Source organism: Juglans regia, chromosome 13, assembly GCF_001411555.2.
Source record: "Juglans regia cultivar Chandler chromosome 13, Walnut 2.0, whole genome shotgun sequence".
Taxonomy (NCBI): Eukaryota; Viridiplantae; Streptophyta; class Magnoliopsida; order Fagales; family Juglandaceae; genus Juglans; species Juglans regia.
This window is the reverse complement of record NC_049913.1, coordinates 29112705-29131094: the sequence shown is the minus strand read 5'-3', so window position 1 is coordinate 29131094 and position 18390 is coordinate 29112705. Positions and strand designations below refer to the sequence as shown.

The 18390-nt window shown below is 37.1% G+C and overlaps 1 protein-coding gene across 1 annotated transcript; it reads left to right on the top strand.

The window, feature by feature from the left end:
- The first annotated feature begins 3225 nt into the window (after positions 1-3225).
- LOC108994033 (MLP-like protein 43) lies at positions 3226-4045 on the top strand. Its single transcript, XM_018969103.2, has 2 exons — positions 3226-3470; positions 3768-4045. The coding sequence occupies exons 1-2, from the start codon at positions 3278-3280 to the stop codon at positions 4043-4045; spliced, it is 471 nt and encodes a 156-aa protein (XP_018824648.1). The 5' UTR covers positions 3226-3277.
- The last annotated feature ends 14345 nt before the right edge of the window (positions 4046-18390 follow it).

Sequence of the window (18390 nt, the reverse complement as noted above, 5' to 3'; positions counted from 1 at the left end):
TCGTTCATTGTATTGACAGTTTTGGGGGCCTTTCCCACCTAGACTAACATGGTGATGGCTCCCACTGGCCGGACTATGTCCACGGTGAACCTCTTGCATCCCAAAAAAGGATGTCGGTCAAGCTACCAGTATCTATACAAATTTTCTAGGTTGTGAAGTTAGCAACCAACATGGTTACTACTAGTTTGTCGTCATTTGGGTGGAGCACCCCTCTATTGTCTTCTTCGTCAAATATGATGACATCGGTCTTTGAATGCTTCCTATATTTAGTTGGGGGCTTTTTCGCTGTGAATACCTGCTCGTACTGGGCCCTTGAGATAAGGCTACCCTAGGCATACCCGCCTGCTATGGTGCATATCTCTTCCAAAGGACTATTACAACATGCCGGGGTATCGCGAGAGGAATTTCGAGGCATCTCTCGTTCAGCTCTCTACCTCTTGGAGCTTTCACTCCGAGGCGACCTCACGTGCCTGCCTCCTCGATCAAACTGTTGTCGGTCCTTCATTGGGTGTTTGGCAACCAGACGTTCCAACTCCTCCATCTTCTTCTTCAGCGTGTAACAGTCTGTGGTTCAGTGATCATCCGCTGTATGGTAAGTCGATGTTGGTGAGTAGTTGGTTGTCTAAGGACAATGCGCCCATCTTCTTGGCCATCTCTTAATATTTATCCATAAGGTCGTGCAACTCTTGGTGCATTCACCATCTTTCTTCCTTGGCCGTGTTTACTCCTGTTGCACTTCGTGATTCAGCGTGCTTGTTTTGACTTGGCTTAGCGCCTTACGTCGACTTACTGCTCCCGCCCTTCAGGGCCACGTTCTCCTGCCAAAGCCTTTCCACTTCTACTATCATCTTCCTCACAACATCTTCCATTTCAATCAACCTTGCTTCCATGTTTCTTGAGGATTCTTCTTGTCCATGGTTGGTTTGGGAGTGTGTTGTTTCCGGCATATGAATTTCTTGAGGATTCTTCTTGTCCATGGTTGGTTTGGGAGTGTGTTGTTTCCGGTATACGGAAGACACGTTATCCACAGTATCCCACAAATGGCACCATTGTTAACGACATGTTTCGTTCTCGCGTAACTTTTCTCACCTTCTTTGATACTCTTGCAATACATTCAAGGGTGAGGGCTTGGGATGGTGTGTAACACCTTTGATGCCTAAGTTAGTATGAGGTGATATTGTATACAAGAGTCCAGAGATAAAAAACGATTCCTCAGTCTAATTAGGAGGTGTGCCTTTATACCATGGCTGAGGTGGACCCCACTCTCTGTCAGTGGGTTGTTTAGGCATCGTAATGGGTGCCATGTCTGCTATAGGGCGACTACCTGCTACTCCAGACGCCATGCCACTGCATTAAATACGGTACATGTCTCTGTGCGTCCTGTCCCCTATGGCAAGTGGGAAAGTGCCACACTCCCTGAGTCTCCGAAAAAAGTGAGCCTCTGTCGAGATTGTTGCTTGTTGTCGTCTTTGTTCATTTAATACATCATGATCCCCTGCCACTCGTGTGGGTTAGGATGTGTCAGTGAGGCCTATTCCCCTTTGATGTAGAAACTCCTTCCTCTTGACACAGATAGGCAGGCCGTTCACGAATCATAAGGGCTTCAGAGGAGTGGAGTCGGAACGTCCATTAGACCATTCCCAACGTCCATTATGATTAACGTTGTTATATCTTAGTTTTATGGTTTTACTGAGATTTCATATTTCAAAAGTTGACAAAGGATTAATTATCCTCTTACAAAAGTGGAGTGATTATACATAATCCCTTTAAAATATCTAGATTGCCTTGGAGGGCGACCTGCATCCAAAATATCTTGAAGTGATAACATGTGATGTGACGTGTACAAGTATGGATGGAGTAAAAGAAGTGAGACTTTTCATGCTTAATTAATGTACAAAATTATCTTTATCCAAGTCATGCTATCGCATTAATTTATTCCCTAAATACTCTGTTTTCCATTAGTTTCTTATCACATGGCACGACCTAGCTACATGTTACATTCTCAACATTGTCAATCATATCGATCTTAACCTTATCAAAACCAAGTCCAAGATGGTAGCCTGGTTCAAAGCCACGACTGTGACTATACGCACGTACATATATTTTAAAACGATTGTGAGCTCAGCTGGTTGCGTTAATTTCAATTCCTTGAACAAACTGAATTAAAGTGGAAAGACTCATGAGCAGAAGATTGTTCAACCTTAATTATCAAAATAACAGTCAAAGATCGACGTCGGCTAGTTTGCCGTTTCAATGGCACGAGTGTGACTTGATCTGACCTATTAACATAGAGAAAGAAAGTAAATTAATTAATTAAAAAAATCATTAAAAAACGCTATGCATGTATAAAAGCATAATGTTATGTAATATTATATTTATTTTTGGAGTTTAATATATTAATTAAGATATACAGTCTGCTTATCTTTTTAATTAAGATATTAAAAATTTTTTAGATAAGATAAGTTGAGATAAAAGTTAAATAAAATATTATGAAAATATTATTTTTTTAATATTATTATTATTTTATGATTTGAAAAAATTGAATTAATTATTATATTTTATGTGAAAATTTAAAAAATTTATAATAATTAAATGAGATAAATTGAAATCAACTCTAAATTCAAATGGGCTTAAAATCCATGACTTCTACCTATATTTTTTAATTAGTATTGTTTTTAATTATTCATGGAGTGACGTATTATTGATGGTAAAATAAAATTTTGTTTTTTGTTTAAAACAACTATAAAAAGGCCTAGTAAAAACTTCTCATTATTAAAAAATGTGGAATTTCATGTACCTTTATTACTTATCAAAATTGAGTATCACAACTAAACCTTTGAAACAATGATCCAATGTTGTTTTCTTTTAGCAATTTGAAAACAAAATCTTAATTTGTCGCTTTAACTCTTAGGTTCTTGTCTTGCCAAGCACGATTGTGGGCCTGCCTGTGTGCCTTCTGAGGTAATAGATCTGATATTTTGAATTCAAAAGTAGAAATATTTATTTCAACCTTATCAAAACCAAAAGTTCAAGGTGTGCTACGACTGTGATATTCCTTCAGATAACAGTCAAATATCGACACGTACGTCGGCTAGCTTGCTGTTTCGAAGACACGTGTGTGAATTTATTAACGTACAGTACGCACTAACACATTCCATTTTTTCCTATAAAAGCCGAAGGCCAGGATAGACGGTACTCTTTCATAATTCCTACTACTAACTGCAATTCGACTTGCTCGTACTAGAATACTGAAAACTTCTTATAATTGAAAGGAAAAATGTCTTCTTCTCTGTCTGGTAAGTTAAGTGTTGAAATAGATGCCAAGTCACCAGCTCGTGCTTTTTATGAGGCTTTGGGGAAACGATTGTACGATATACCAAAACGTTGCCCTATCTCTATACCCAAGGTTGATTTAGTAGAAGGTAAATGGGAAGATGTGGGTGCTGTCGTGAACTTTCATCTCGCACACGGTAAGGGCCACAAAAGTATATTGTATTGTCTATGGTCATGATTTGCTCTTTCTTTCTTATTTTTAAAATTTTTAATTTACAATGATTAATATAATAATGTCCTTTTAAAAGTTGTTAGGGGTAATTTGGACTTTCGAAAGGGAAAATGGAATATAATATTGCATGCATTTTTTGGTTTGGTTGGGAGGTGATTCTGGAAATTGATAGTTTAGGGTATCATTGCAGCTTGTATGGTTTCGTATATATATGTTTAATCGATGTTTATTTTTTTTTCTTTTTTCTGGTCTGGCTTCGTAGGGGGTAAAACGATAATTTCCAAGGAGATCGTTGAGAGCTTAGATGACGAAAAACTATCGGTTACTTTCAATCTGATAGGAGGAGTATTAGTCGAAGGGTCATTCAAAAGTTTCAAGTTCATTTTTCAGGCCATTCCAAAGAAAGAGGGATGCTTGGGCCGTTGGACTTGTGAATATGAGAAACTTAACGCGGGTATTCCAGATCCAAAAGAATTGGTTCAGTTTGCAGGTGATCTTACCAGAGAGATAGATGATACTCTTATGAAGAGCCAGGCGTAGTTGTGAACAACAACGTCATTACATGCATATAGCATACATACATATATATATATATATATATATATATATATATATAAATAAGTACCTTTATTTTCTGAAAAAGAAAGTACGTAAAAAGGTACCCTTTCCTCCATCATGTATTGTTGGTTTTTTTTTTTCTTTTTTGTTTTTGGTCATCTTAGGTTGAGCAGGTATCTCGTGTCTTTCAATTTATGTACTCATATGGTATCTGATCTATCTCTCTCAATTTATGCTTATAATAAGCCTGCAAACGAAACTTCCTTGTGCTTCCGATCATTTTGTTGATTAAATAATGGCTTCCACTTTATTATATTCTGCACTATGTGATGCCTAATTATATTCTTTTTGGCCTTAATTTATCATCTCTTAACCAAGCAGATCATCAAATCATGAGTTCTCATCCCGTACACGCAGGGCAAGTTGGTTGGTTATGGGAATATTATGCGGGGGCTCGAGAGCATACAAAACAATAGCTTCAAGTGACTATCTAGATGAAAAAATTCGTTTCAAACCCACTTTAATAATTCGTTTGGGTTGATGGATTTGAGAAAAAATATTTTGATTTTGATCTTTAAAATTTAAAATACTTGTTTGGACCGTATAGTAAAATTAATTTATAAGTAAGATGAACCTTGCCTCTAAGCTCTTAATTAAGGGTTTGTTTGTTTTCAGAAATGAGATGAGATCTTTTGGAATATATGTGAATAGTATTGAGATATATTGAGTATAGATGAGATAAGATAAGATAAGATAAAATTGTGTTTATTTATAGAGATGAAATGAGATTAGTTTGACTTTTTTTTGTACTAAGTATTGATTACTGTGGGACCCACAACTAATAATATTATTTTCAAACATAAGTTAGCTACTGAAAAGGAATTGCAACCCGCGCATGAACAGTGGACAACGATTATGAAGAGCTGCTCTGCATTTTCCTAGGCCTATCCTGCGTTTTCATCTAATTTATTTTTTCTGTTTTTGTTTCATGCTTCCTTTATTAAAAATCCATGTGTAACAATTTTTTATTTTTATCAAATATTTTTCTGAGTCATTAGAAATATTTGTAAACTAAAAAAAAAAACCACAACCTCATTTAAAAAATATTATTCTAAAATCTTTTGTATCTATAACCTTTTTATCAAATATTTGTTTGAGTCATTCCTAATATTTTGATATGATTTTTGCTATTCATTATTACTACAGCAGACACTCGTTAAAAAAAAATGAAAATATCAAAATAAATGTGATGCATGGATGACAAAGAATTTTTTTTTAATATTTCAAATTATTTGCGTGATATTTGCTATACATAAATTAATGTGTTAATAAACCCATTATCTTCAAACCTATTTTAATTTGAACAAAGATTAAAAATACTAATCATTAAACCCAACAACCTTATAAATAAATAAATAAATAACCAAATCCAATAACGTAATTCATCTACCATTTGTCATTAAATAAATAATATGTCCAGCATGATGAAATATTGAGCAATCCACATCGACAATCGTATCATGTTTAAATTTATTGCTCGCATAAAATACATCAGTTGTCGAAAATATGGATACTTTCAATGGCAACAAAAATATATCAGTATTAAATACACGCGTAATGAATTAAATAACACCATCAATGGCCACCCCTTGCTTCCCATATAGAAATGGCAATCTCATCTCTAATTGCAGCCATATTGTTTTGGGCTTCAGTTGACAAGTCTACATGACCAGATGAGGATGACCCGTCACCAACCGCAGGCTCAATAACTAGTAGATGCATCGTACTCCATGTCTGAAATATCCAGTCATCGGGGGTGACCGTTCTAATGTAGTTGTGCAGTGCACAACACGCTGTAATAATAAGTCCTTGCCGTCCAACTGAATATAGAGGTATGTTGGAGAGAATGGTGAATTGTTCTTTTATAACATCAAATGTTCGTTCTACAATATTACGAACTGTTGAGTGGCGATAATTAAAAAAATCTTTATACCCATGAAAAACCTTGTGATTGTGACGATCACTCCGGTGATAACGTTCTCTTAGATAGGGGGCAGCAATCTCGTAGTGCATGGATAAGCTGAATCCACAAGATAATACTGACCTGATTGTCCATTTATTTTCAAAGCACAAACTTCAATTAATATAACGGAAAAAACAATGAAAGTTCCAACTTAAAAATATTTGACAAAGTTAATAAAAAAAAATTACCCTCTGGTGGCCATGGAAAATGAGCTTCTGGATCACTGGCAGCATGGTGGAAGACACGTGCATCATCCGCGGACCCTCCCATCCAGTGTAAACAAATATAAACTTCATATCGAAGTCAACTATTGCCAAGACATTTTGGGCAACTCTACCCAACCTATTTCGATATGCCTCGTGCAACTCAGCTGGGACGACAACTGGTATCATTGTACCGTCCATCACGCCAATGCATCCCTTTCAACTCAATAAATAAATCCCCACTGGCTAACACAACCAACTAATGCATGATGTGATTGTTACATTGTATGTTGTAAAAGAAAGTTTGAATTTTAATTGTTACCTGAAGTCAAGGATAATTACAATTGTTGCTTGAAATAAAAGGGTGCACGCTGTTCCTTGGAGTTGGCACAATCAAATGTCTCCCAACCTCACATAATGCATTAATCACTTTTCTAACGTTTTTATTGATTGTTTGCGTCGAATGTTGAAACCTGTCCCCAACAATTCGTTGGCCTTCTGCATGGCCCACGAGAAGGCAAAACATACCCACAGCTTCCTCCACCGTCACTTCTCTTCTAGAATCACGTACCAAGTGATTGTTACGTAACAATCCTCATAAACAGCGTAATGTAGGTACCTCCATACGAAACATAATCTTGCAATTATCTGGATGGCCATTTAGAATTCCTAAAATATATTGATGCCCTCGGAGGCCTATATTATGTTGTGGCCTTGGGTGATTCCTTCTCTGTCTGTGGGACTGTATCCTAATAGCGTTCATGATATCTATGGGCTCCATCGGATCATCACTATCACTCCCGTCAGTCCAAGAATTGTTATGCTTCATTATCTACTATATGATGTGGAACTGGGCTAAAAACTCAAGACAAGTTGGGGAATAGACCAACAGGAGGGACCTATAGCATTGTGAAATAGTTTTCATGAGTGTACGTTTCCATTGTAGAGAAGAAAAAACAATCTTAATATATGCAAATAATCATGTAAACCTTTGGGATTTTTGACCATATCCCGTATCTTTCATTTCCAAGCAAATGGAACTTACACTTATTTCAACAAAAATTATTTAATATATCACTTAAAATATACTTATAAATTCTTATGAATATATATATATATTATATATTATATATATATTATATATCAGTGCAGCAAAGGCATGTGAGAAGAATAGTTTGTGTCTACTATTCAGATTAACATCATGTTTAAATTCTTGTACCACTGGCATGCATCTAACCCCATGACCAAATCCTCGTTATGATCATTTTGTTCTATGACATCTTGACCATATTAAATTACATAGAGCATATCGATCAATTTGACAAAATATCTACTAGACTGTCGAACAGCTTGTAGGGCAGGGACCATATATATATAGGCCTAAATTAAAGTCCAAACCTATCAAGTGGAAATGGTGACATTGAGAAAGAGCAAAATCCAGGATACTTATGAAAAATAAAAGCTTCAATGAGACAAAATTTACAAAGTACAGTCCAATTTACAAAGTACACCGCTGCATTATAAAGCATTAAGAAAGACCCAAGTAATTGGGAGGTCCACTTCAGTCCAAATAGTTATTTCAATTACTAATGGTTTTTCTTTTCACTATTCATGTTGATATGGTAGTTTCCGTGGTCCTATGCATGGCCATTTAAAAAAAAAGTAAGTATTGTTTTTTAAGGAGAACTTTATCAATGTTTCCTGTTTCTATCTTCCTATATTATGTCCTGATGTTTAGAGTTGATTTATTCTTAGCTAGACTCTGCTGAGTGTATGTAGGACTGGACATGGTACATGCTAATAACTACAACACCATTGTGCATAATTTTGGCACTTTAAGATTCTCCTGTAGTTCAAAATTTTCTAGGTACTAATTCTGTTTATATTAGATGGATTTGTGGGTGATTCTATTTCGTGCTTCAGTGGTACAAGTTAGTGGCTTTCCATAACATATTTTGCAATTGATATGAAAGACTACCCTCATAATTTATGTACTCCATGGGGCAATATCAGGTCCTATATTTAAAAAAGTTTAAAAAACACAAGCTGGAATGGAGCATAAATGAACAAGTGGAGTAGTGGAGATAGCAATGGTATAATGCACATGGAGTTTATGTCCTGCATGCCTCTAGGTGCTAGAATTACTCTGATGTATTTGCGGAGCTATGTGAGAAGCTTTACATGAATAGAGGCATCATTTCTTTGCTTTAAGGGCAAAGGGCAAATTTGCAAACCATAACTTTCAAGTAATCTGATGTTTGGACAGAAAGAAAACTTCCGTTTAACTTCATGTTATTTAAAGAGAATTACTTCATTTGTATAGGAATCCTACAAAAGTGATTTTATAAGCTGATAGGTCAGTTTTATTTTTCCTTTTTTGAATTTTTAGTTAGCATTTTGTTAAGCCAAAACTTGCATTGTTATTGTCAAGCGAGTGTGTAAAAGGTCTGTGTCGATGTAGCAGTTCTCACTAAAACCTAGTCAGTACTGATAAGAAAGCTTGAGATTATAGCGTGACAAAATCGTTTTCACATGCTCTGCAATAATTGCAGTGAAAATGCTCATTTACTTTACAGCATGAACACATATCACACCATCAACAAACCGTTAGGCAAATTAGTTAGGTAAGTCAAAAGCAATATCAATATATCCTAATCTTGGGGGAGTAAACTAATTTTTAGGCTTCTTACAATAAGAAAAAAAAAATCTGGAGTAAACTAGTGGTTGGGATTTTCAAAAGTTGCATTTTGTAACAAAAGTTACAAGCGTATTGTACTCCTGATAGCAGTGGAATGGTCCTATATTTCCACCAGTTGCAAATGTCCATGAGGTGTCTATTCATAGTTGATGTAAAACCAGATTAACATCATGGTCAATGTCTTCAGATTAACATCATGCTCAGTTTTCTTCTCATGAGCTATACATCTAACCCCATGACCAAATTATATAAAACAGTCATACTTGCTGTAGTATTTTCAGTAACCAATATATATATATATATATCTATATATAAAGTCACCTAGTTTTAGGTTAATATACATCTTATTCATAGTTGATGTAGTATAAACAATAACCAATATACATCGTATTCAGCAATATATATGGAATATATTTCATCACAATAACCAAGACAAATATATATATGCACAAGCTATACATCAAACTATGGACAAGCAGTAGTAATAACATCACAACAACCAATCAGCAGCTCCAACAGCCAATTTGAAAACGCACTAATCAAGAAGAGAAGTCAATATTTAATTAATGTGGTAGGTCCTACCACATAATGAACCAACAAAACATTTCAAATTAAACAGTGCTGATGTTAAAATATTTAACATCAGAACTGTGAGTTTTTTCCTTCCATCCATTCTTTCAAGTGAATATAAAAGGGTTGATATCCCTCCCAACAGAAATAGATAAAATTAGAAAAGAAGAATAACCTAGGGGGGCAGCAACCTCTACCTTTGGGATTCGAGTAGATGCCTTTGAGAAATTTTGATCACGTTCACAAAACCTACAGCTGGCCATTGGGTAGAGCATCAAAGCAGACATCAATTCAAGAGGCATGAAAAAGGTGATATAAACAAACTCTAATAACATGAACAAATACATTCACAATTTTGTTGATCTACCCAACACATAACACAATACTAATAATATAAAAAGATGGTTTGCGCAACATCACAACTGGATTTGAATTAAAAAAGTGCATTTATCTTCCAAAGATATCCATGAAACCAACAAATATTAACAACAATAAAGGACACAAAAATACAAATTACATTACGCCGATGAAAAATTACAAGGAAGCAAAGCAACTAATCAACCTCTAATGCACAAGCTAGTCACTAATCAACTATGCATAGTCGACGCTCTAATCAACTATGTGATGCCCACACGTGCCTATGGGCATCATCCATTACCAAAAATCCTCGTTGTGCCAGGGGATTCATTAACCAATCAAATGCACGGGAGAAAACATCGTTAGGCAGTGGGGGCTAAAGTGCCTGTAACAAGGCCACACAGTGTGAAAAAGAATCGAAATCGTCATCGCTATCCATGCAATGTGTGGATCCTCAAATCCGCTTTTCCTCTGACGCTTCTCCTCTGCCCTCGTAACACTTTCGGTGTGCCTCGTAGGAACGCGTGATCACTGCAACCATGTTTGATATCTCCTCGTCGTGCTGGTTGCTTTGCCCTCCCTTCTGACGTCGTCGGGACGAGTGAGTCGATGGTGTCCCCATGTCCATGGAAAACTGCGACGGGCCATTAAAGACAAAATCACGACTGGCTTGGGTGCCAAGTGCCGGGCCCCGACGCTGCATCTTAGCGTCAAGACGCTCCTCCTCGTTAGAAGATGGTGGTGGTTGGGTGGACGCGTGGTGGAGTGCGCCCGTGGGAACAGCAGCGCCAAAAATGGTACAGAGGTCTGCATATCGTGGGCAACCCGAGGTATGAAACTTTTTTACTTGTGGCTTGGCTTGGACAAGGAATTTTAAATTCAAAATATTAGGGAGGGATTAACGCCTGAAAAAGTGATAATTAATAAAGGGATTATTTGGTAATATGAAAATATGGCATGGTTAGAGATTCGTTACCCTAATGGCATTTGCCCAGTGTTCGTCGCTCCCTATAACCGTTTTGGTATCGGGGTCCCATCCCTTACCAGTTTGGTGCATGAGGTCCGTGAAAAGTCGTTGCATCATCGTAAGCCGATATATTTTCCCCTTGATTTGGCTCGCATCGTACGTCCTTACGTCCACTGCCGTAAGACGTGCAGCATAGGAAGCATGGTCCCTAGAAGTGATCTTCTCAGCCCTCAATGCACCATTAAGGGCGTCAGCTAATATCATGTCAATGAAGACATCCTCCATTCCATCCGCCCAAATCATCGGATCAACGTGTGAAATGTCGATATCGGGGTCCATGTGAAAATGCTAATAATATGATATTTCAATCCAAAGACATTTATATAAGGCATGTGGCCAAATAAATGATAAATGAAATCCAAATTCTTTAATTTAGAAGTGGGTCATACCTGCCGAGGGTGAGGTAATCGAGAGGAGCGTAGGTAGAAACGCTAAAAAATTAAAAATGTTGTTAAAAACAGTTTGTTGGCAATATGGAATCCAAATAAACATGTGTGTTGTAAAATTATTCACGTGATCATATATGAGCTTGACATATATTACCCACATAATCAATGAAGATGTTCTATAATATTATTTTCCTAGGCAGAGGCTTTGTAATTATTAGCAAGCATGAATGGCACAACGTGCATATATGTAGGACATGCAATTGTTTTATAGAACTGTAATGTGAGGGGGCTGAAATTGCAAGGAAGTGAAGGACTGAATTAGTCTGAAAATTAACTAAGCAATTGTTGTCCACTACTTCATAATTCATACCACAGATCATAAATGTTTGAAAAAAAAAACAACCAACCATTTCGTATCCTATAATTCTATTGTTATTTTGTACTCTTAATAGCAATTCCATAGGTTTATTACATAATGAAATGATCATGTGAATAATATAATACACACTTAGATTTTTTTTTTCCAAATGGGTATGTAGAATGACTGATTCCTTTCAACTAATGCACCCATTTAAGTCCCAATCAGTCCTTCACTTTTTGTTAATGGCAACCTACCATTTAGATTAAAAGTTGGGTTCATAAATAGTTTCTTTCAAGTTTCCAGCTCTTCATATTAAATTCTCCACTAGGAATTTTTCCTCTACCTCTGAATTTCGTCTAGAAAGTACCTAATCCAAGTTACCTTCATTTTTTTGCATCTAATATGAATAGCTTAAAAAAACACATCTCCACCCAAAAATCTTTCAGATGAACCAGATGGAGCAAAACTAAACTACAAAATCTTATGTATTTCAGCAATTCAACTCTCAACTATACAAATATGATCAATCCGCTGACATGTTGCCCCATAATTTTGATGACCTATGAATGATTACATTTCTTAAAAAATAAAAACCAAATAACCTTATAAAACAAAACTTCCATTCTTCCTTCTCCTTTTCCTAGTCCTTCTCCTTCTTCACTACTGCCTTCTTCTTGGCAGTCAAATAGCGTTTTTAATCATACCTTAAAAACCCCTTGCATTATATTCCAAGTTTCCAGCTCTTCACATGGAATTTAAGCTAATATGGTGTAAATTGCAATTATGTTAGTAGGAGATGATAATGGAGACTTATTATAATTATAGGGTTTGGTCGGTCTTTTGCTGACTGTCTCTAACTTTGACCATATATAAATACAACTATTGTGTCTGTCACTTGATATTGACAAAGCAGAACATTTCAGTTAAGTGTTCAGATACACAATTGAGTTCTTATTATAGCCTTCCCAATAATATTTGTTTCCCAATTCCTGGTCCTCTTATCTGTCAATAACTTTAACTTTGCTAAATTATTTTGGTATTTGGTGGTCATCCAAGTTTTTTAATGCAAATATTAAAGACAACCCGATTGGTAATAGGGTTTTTATCTGCCTATCAGTTGCTCAGTTTCATGTTCTACCATTTTAAATTCAAACACAGAAGAGAGTCCATTCAAACCCAAAACAGTCAACAACCACTAATCGATCCACAACCACAAACAAATCTGGTCCAATGCATTAATCACCAACAATAAACAAGATATTTGCATAAATTATTCATATAAAAAAAATATTAGAGGGTTCCTAAAACACTACCTGGTATGACCTCGTTGTCGGACCCGTGCTGCCCTTGGAGAGGATGGTGAGGGAGCGTTTATGGCAGTTTTTTTTGAGAGATAAACCCAGGTTGCAGCACCTAACCATGGTGGACGAACGGGGGGTTTTGGCACTTTTCGGCATTTATCTATATGTAGGGTGCTTGGAGAAATGAAAGGGGAGAAGATGACTTCGCAGCAATCACTTCGGTGATGGGTAGGGGAACAGGGGATATTCGCACGGCAAGAACAACAGAGGTTCCACACACATTTCGATTTTTCTTGGAGATGAGCTTTTCTCGAGATGCCATTTGGAAGTAAATCTGAATGGCAAGGAGTTGCAGCCGAGGGATGCACTAGAATCAGTTTTCCCGAGAGAGATGGATTCGAAATCTTGTGAGATGGGATGGGTGAAATAAGATTCGCACGGCTTCCAAGTTCGAAATGGGACTTACGGGAGAGAGGAGACAGACGCTAGATTCGCACGGTAGAAGGCAATCAACAGTGTTGAGTGAAGAGATGAAAATCTTGGGACCAAATTGTGTTTGTTTTTGGGAAACTATCTAACCGTACGAAAATTGGTTTTAAGGTTTTGACAGTTTTGGGTTTATCTCCGAAAACAAACGGGCCCTAAGAATTTGACAATACAGTCTAGATTTGAGGTCTAGTTGAGAACGCTGTCGAAAGATGATTGAGAATTCAAGAGAGCATCCTGATCTTTACTGAAAACAAGGCTAACATTCCATCCCTCAACGGTTCACTACAAGAAAAAATGCCTTCCTTGCTCGTACTAGAATACTGAAAACTCCTTATAATTGAAAGGAAAAATGTCATCTTCTCTGTCTGGTAAGTTAAGTATTGAAGTAGACTAGGCCAAATCATTTGCTCCTGCTTTATACGAGGCTAACGCAAAACGATTGTACGAGACACCAAAACGTTGCCCTACCCATATACCCAAGCTGGTTGATTTAGTAGAAGGTAAATGGGAAGATGTGGGTGCTGTCGTGAACTTTCATCTCGTGCACACGGTAAGGGCGATGAAAGTATATTGTATTTTATTTGCAATCATCTCACTGAATTATCAATTTCAATGATCACAACACATGAAACCACTAAAAACTTTAACGGTGTAATTAAGGTTGTGTTTAAATGTTGAATTAAGTTGAGTTGAGATGATAAAATATTGTTAGAATATTATTTTATAATATTATTATTATTTTAGAATTTGAAAAAATTGAATTGTTTATTATATTTTGTGTTGGAATTTGAAAAAATTGTAATGATGAGTTGAGAGTTGAGGGATGTTTAGTAACCAAACGAAGCCTAAAAGTTGACACCATTAATACCCTTTAATTTTATGATCTCTTGGTCATTTGCGCGCGCTTTCTTTCTTATTTTTAATTTACAATGATTATAATATCTTTTTCAAAGTTGTTAGGCGTAATTTGGACTTTCGAAAGGGAAAATAGAATAAATCACTCAGAATGGAGGATTGTATACCCACAGAAAAAAGGAAATTGTGAAAGGGAATTGACAGCTTGTTCAAATCTGGCATAAGACATCATCTCATGAATGCATGTACCTGGTTCTTTCAACTCATGTATTTTTTGAAATTGTGCCCTTGCCATGATTGTTCAAGCTTAATTATTAAAATAACAGTCAAAGCTTAATTTTGACATTATTAACGTACAGTAGGCACACGAGCAGATGGCTCCTGATTTTGACAATCGTTGATGAGCACCTGAAGACGTACGTGATATGTATTATGATGTCAGCCAAAGAAAAATGAATTAATGTGGAAGATCACTGAGAAGAAGATTGGCCATTTTTTCCTATAAAAGCCGTAGAGCATTAGTGGCCTGGACACAGTCTTTCATTCCTACTACTAACTGCTTCTACTTCCTGGTACTAAAATACTGAAAACTCTTTATAATTGAAGGGAAAAATGTCTTCTTCACTGTCCGGTAAGTTAAGTATTGAAATAGAGGTGAAGTCATCGGCTCATGCCTTTTATGAGGCTAACGCGAAACGATTGTACGAGATACCAAAACTTTGCCTACCTGTATACCCAAGGTTGATTTAGTAGAAGGCAAATGGGAAGAAGTGGGTGCTATCGTGAACTGGCATCTCGTATACGGTAAGGGCAACAAAAGTTTGTTGTTGATCACATGATATTGTATTAGTATAAAACAGTTCTGCTACCTACAAGCAATCTTGTGTACTGATTGTGTACCGATTGCTATTAAAAAAAAAACACAACACGACCTATCTATGACGTCTTAGACGTCTTTGAACCCACTCCGATCCAACTGGTGCCCACGTTCTAAGGTGGCGAGTGTTGGAGCCCATGGGTGATGATTACCTCGATCTCACGGCTCGAGAGTTTCTTTCTTCATGGATTTTCACATTTGGATGGGAACCTTTGTAGTTTCAGGTCCCGTAGTAAACTAGTTCAGTTGGAGTGTAAGTATTCCCATGCCATGGCTTAGCAGAGGAAGTTTTTCCTTATTTCAGGTGAAGGTTGGGAATTTCCTACTGACGAGGCCTCAAATCAGGAGTTTTCCATTAGAGCCTCTTGGACTCTAGTTCTCGATGAGCGTAAATTTGAGATTCTCCTTCCTCCTTAGGAAGAAAACCGCATTCGGCTGGTATAGGCTTAGTCGGGAGAAAGTGTCAGCTACACTTGGTCGAATGTCATTTTGACTCCCCCCCTAACATTGAGAGGTTTCTAATGGTGCCTACTAGGGCACATGTACTTGGTCGAGAGTTTCTGGGTACCCCGTCTCCTGTGGTTGGTTTAAAAATAGGGTCACCCCCAGCGGTAGGGGCCAAGAAAAAGAATAAAGTTCATTTGGTGACCAAGCCTTCTTATGAGTCTAGTTCCACTAGGGGTGGAACTTCACCCCCTCGGGCGAGTGGTGGAGAAGTCTCAGGTTGCCCCCAAGTACCTAGGGTCAACTCTCTTGATGAGCTTATGGCCCAGGCTAAACTGATTTAGAGTTGGTAATAGAAGCTGAATCTTCCTTATCGCCAGCGGCCCCTGCCAAAGTGATGTATTCATCTTCTTAGCAGACGATAGCCCTAAAAGATGACCTTCATATGGATGAGGGCAATGTAATTGTAGTTTTGAACCCAAACCTCCTGAACGTGCCTCCCGCGAGCGACTTCCCTCCCTTTTTGGGTGGCTTTGGGGAGTCCTTTCATCTTGAAGGTTCATCTTGAACAGTTGCCTGTTGCCTCAACGGTCTCAGGTGGGATCACTCTAGAGATACCCTTCATTTTTCCTGGCCTGTCCTTCACCAATGTGAGTAAGGTGTTGATACCTTCCTCGCCTTTCAACACTTCTCAGGTGGGAGGAGGTGAACCCTCTCCAACAATCCCAACATGCGACCCTCTCGCCACGCCATATTGCTAGTGCCTGCTCGGGAAGAGGGCAAAGCGATCCCGTCTGAAAAAATAGCAAGAGTATCTACTCAGCCGACCACCAACACTCCACTTCCAGTCTCCTCTCCTCATTCGACAACCTCAATTATGTCTGACTGGGAGACCTTTGTCCCGAGAGAGACTGTCAGATTGCTTTTTCGTATCTCTGATATCCATAATCATCGGGTTCTTGGCAAGGTGGTTCCTCTTCTTGTCAAGGTGGCTCTTCTTGGGGTGCACGCTCACGCCACGAGGAGGCTTTTCATTCCACCATTCGCATCGCATCATTCTTTTGCTGGTAAGTTCTCGTGTCTTCGAAGTTTGATTTTCCTTACTCTCTATTTTCTGACTTGGTTGGATTTCCAAGGGAGTTGGCCAGTTGGTGGTTGCGCTGGTTGAAGATCATTTAGAGCAAGGTGAGGAGAACCAGTCTATACGAACCTTCATTGGCAATACTCGTGGTGTTGTTGTCGTCGCCCAGGTTGAGAAAGAGAAGATGGCTGAGGAACTATCTCGGGCCGAGTGCACTTCTTGCCAACTCAGAGATGAAGTTGCTTCCTTGCGTCAAGGTTGACTCCCTCAAGTTGGAAGTCGCGAACTCTACAGAGGAGGTAAGCCGATATAGAGTCAAAGCTAAAACTAGCATAATAGAATGAGACAATTTGGTAGCTCGGCTTAGTCAAATGGAAAAAGAGATCGAGGAACTAAAAAAGGCGAAGGCTAAATTTTTGATTGATTTTCCTTCTATCTTTGATGTTAAAAAAGTAATATACTAGTGATAAAATCTAATTGATCATGGCTTAGTGAGTGATGAGACTTCTCTATGGGGCCTAGTTGATAGTCTATAGTGGTCTTTTATTTTATTTTATTTTTGTTTGAGGACAAACAAAGTTTTAAGGTTGAGGGTGTTTGATGACTTGAATAATTTAGTATATTTTATCACTTCTTAAATTTAAATTTTAGTCTAATTTTATTTATTTTTGTTGATTTTATGCTTCATTTTTGTCATTTAAAATTTATTTTAGATTTAAACAAAATGAAGACCAAATTTTACAACCCTATCATCTAAGAAATCTTTCATTTAAATAAAAATATTATTTGAATATAGGAGCTACTGAATAAAAAAGAAAAATGTACGCAATACATATACTTATTTTGATTTTGAATGAAGACCAATAATGTGACTTACGTGAGATTTTTGAGCTCTTGAACGGATATACACTAACGTGGATTTGACTTGGTTTGAGATGCGGCATGCCTGAGATTCGGGCCTTCTCTTGGATGAACAGCTAGGCACGACACTGAAAAGGGAGCAGCTAATTCTGGAAGACGCGCGCTACAAGAAAAATGGGCTTTTGTGACTATTTAATTGTGGCGAAAAAGTTATTTGTGATCAAAACAGACTCATTTTGGCTGTAAATAGTCATTTCGCTGGAATTAAATAGCCACAAATAAGCAGTTTTCTTGTAGTGACGCACAAAACGAATTGGGGGGCAACATTTTTCTGGATTATTATTTCCGGTTTTGACATATGGACGAAAGGGAGCACTTTTGGAGCCTTGGTCTTTGGCTCTGCACGCACAGAAGAACAAAAAAAAAAAAGATTTGAATTCTCCTTTCCGGAAAAGAAGCAGGGAACAAAAAAAATAAAATTATTATTTCCGGCTCTGACACATGGACGAAAGGGAGCACTTTTGGTGAAATAAAAAAAAAAAAAAAGATTTTTCTTGGTTCATTTTTTTTAGACGCTGCAACTTGCAGAGGTTAAGACGATAAGAGTATTTTTTAATATTTATTTTTTTTCATTTTTTTGTTTAAATTATGATCAATTCGTTTATGTTGAATTTAATTTTTAATATGAACTAAATTTTTTTATTCTAAAAAAATGATATAATTTAGTTCCGAACCATGCTTAATTTTCTATGTTAATTTGAAGTAATTTTCTTCTATATTTGTCTGATTTA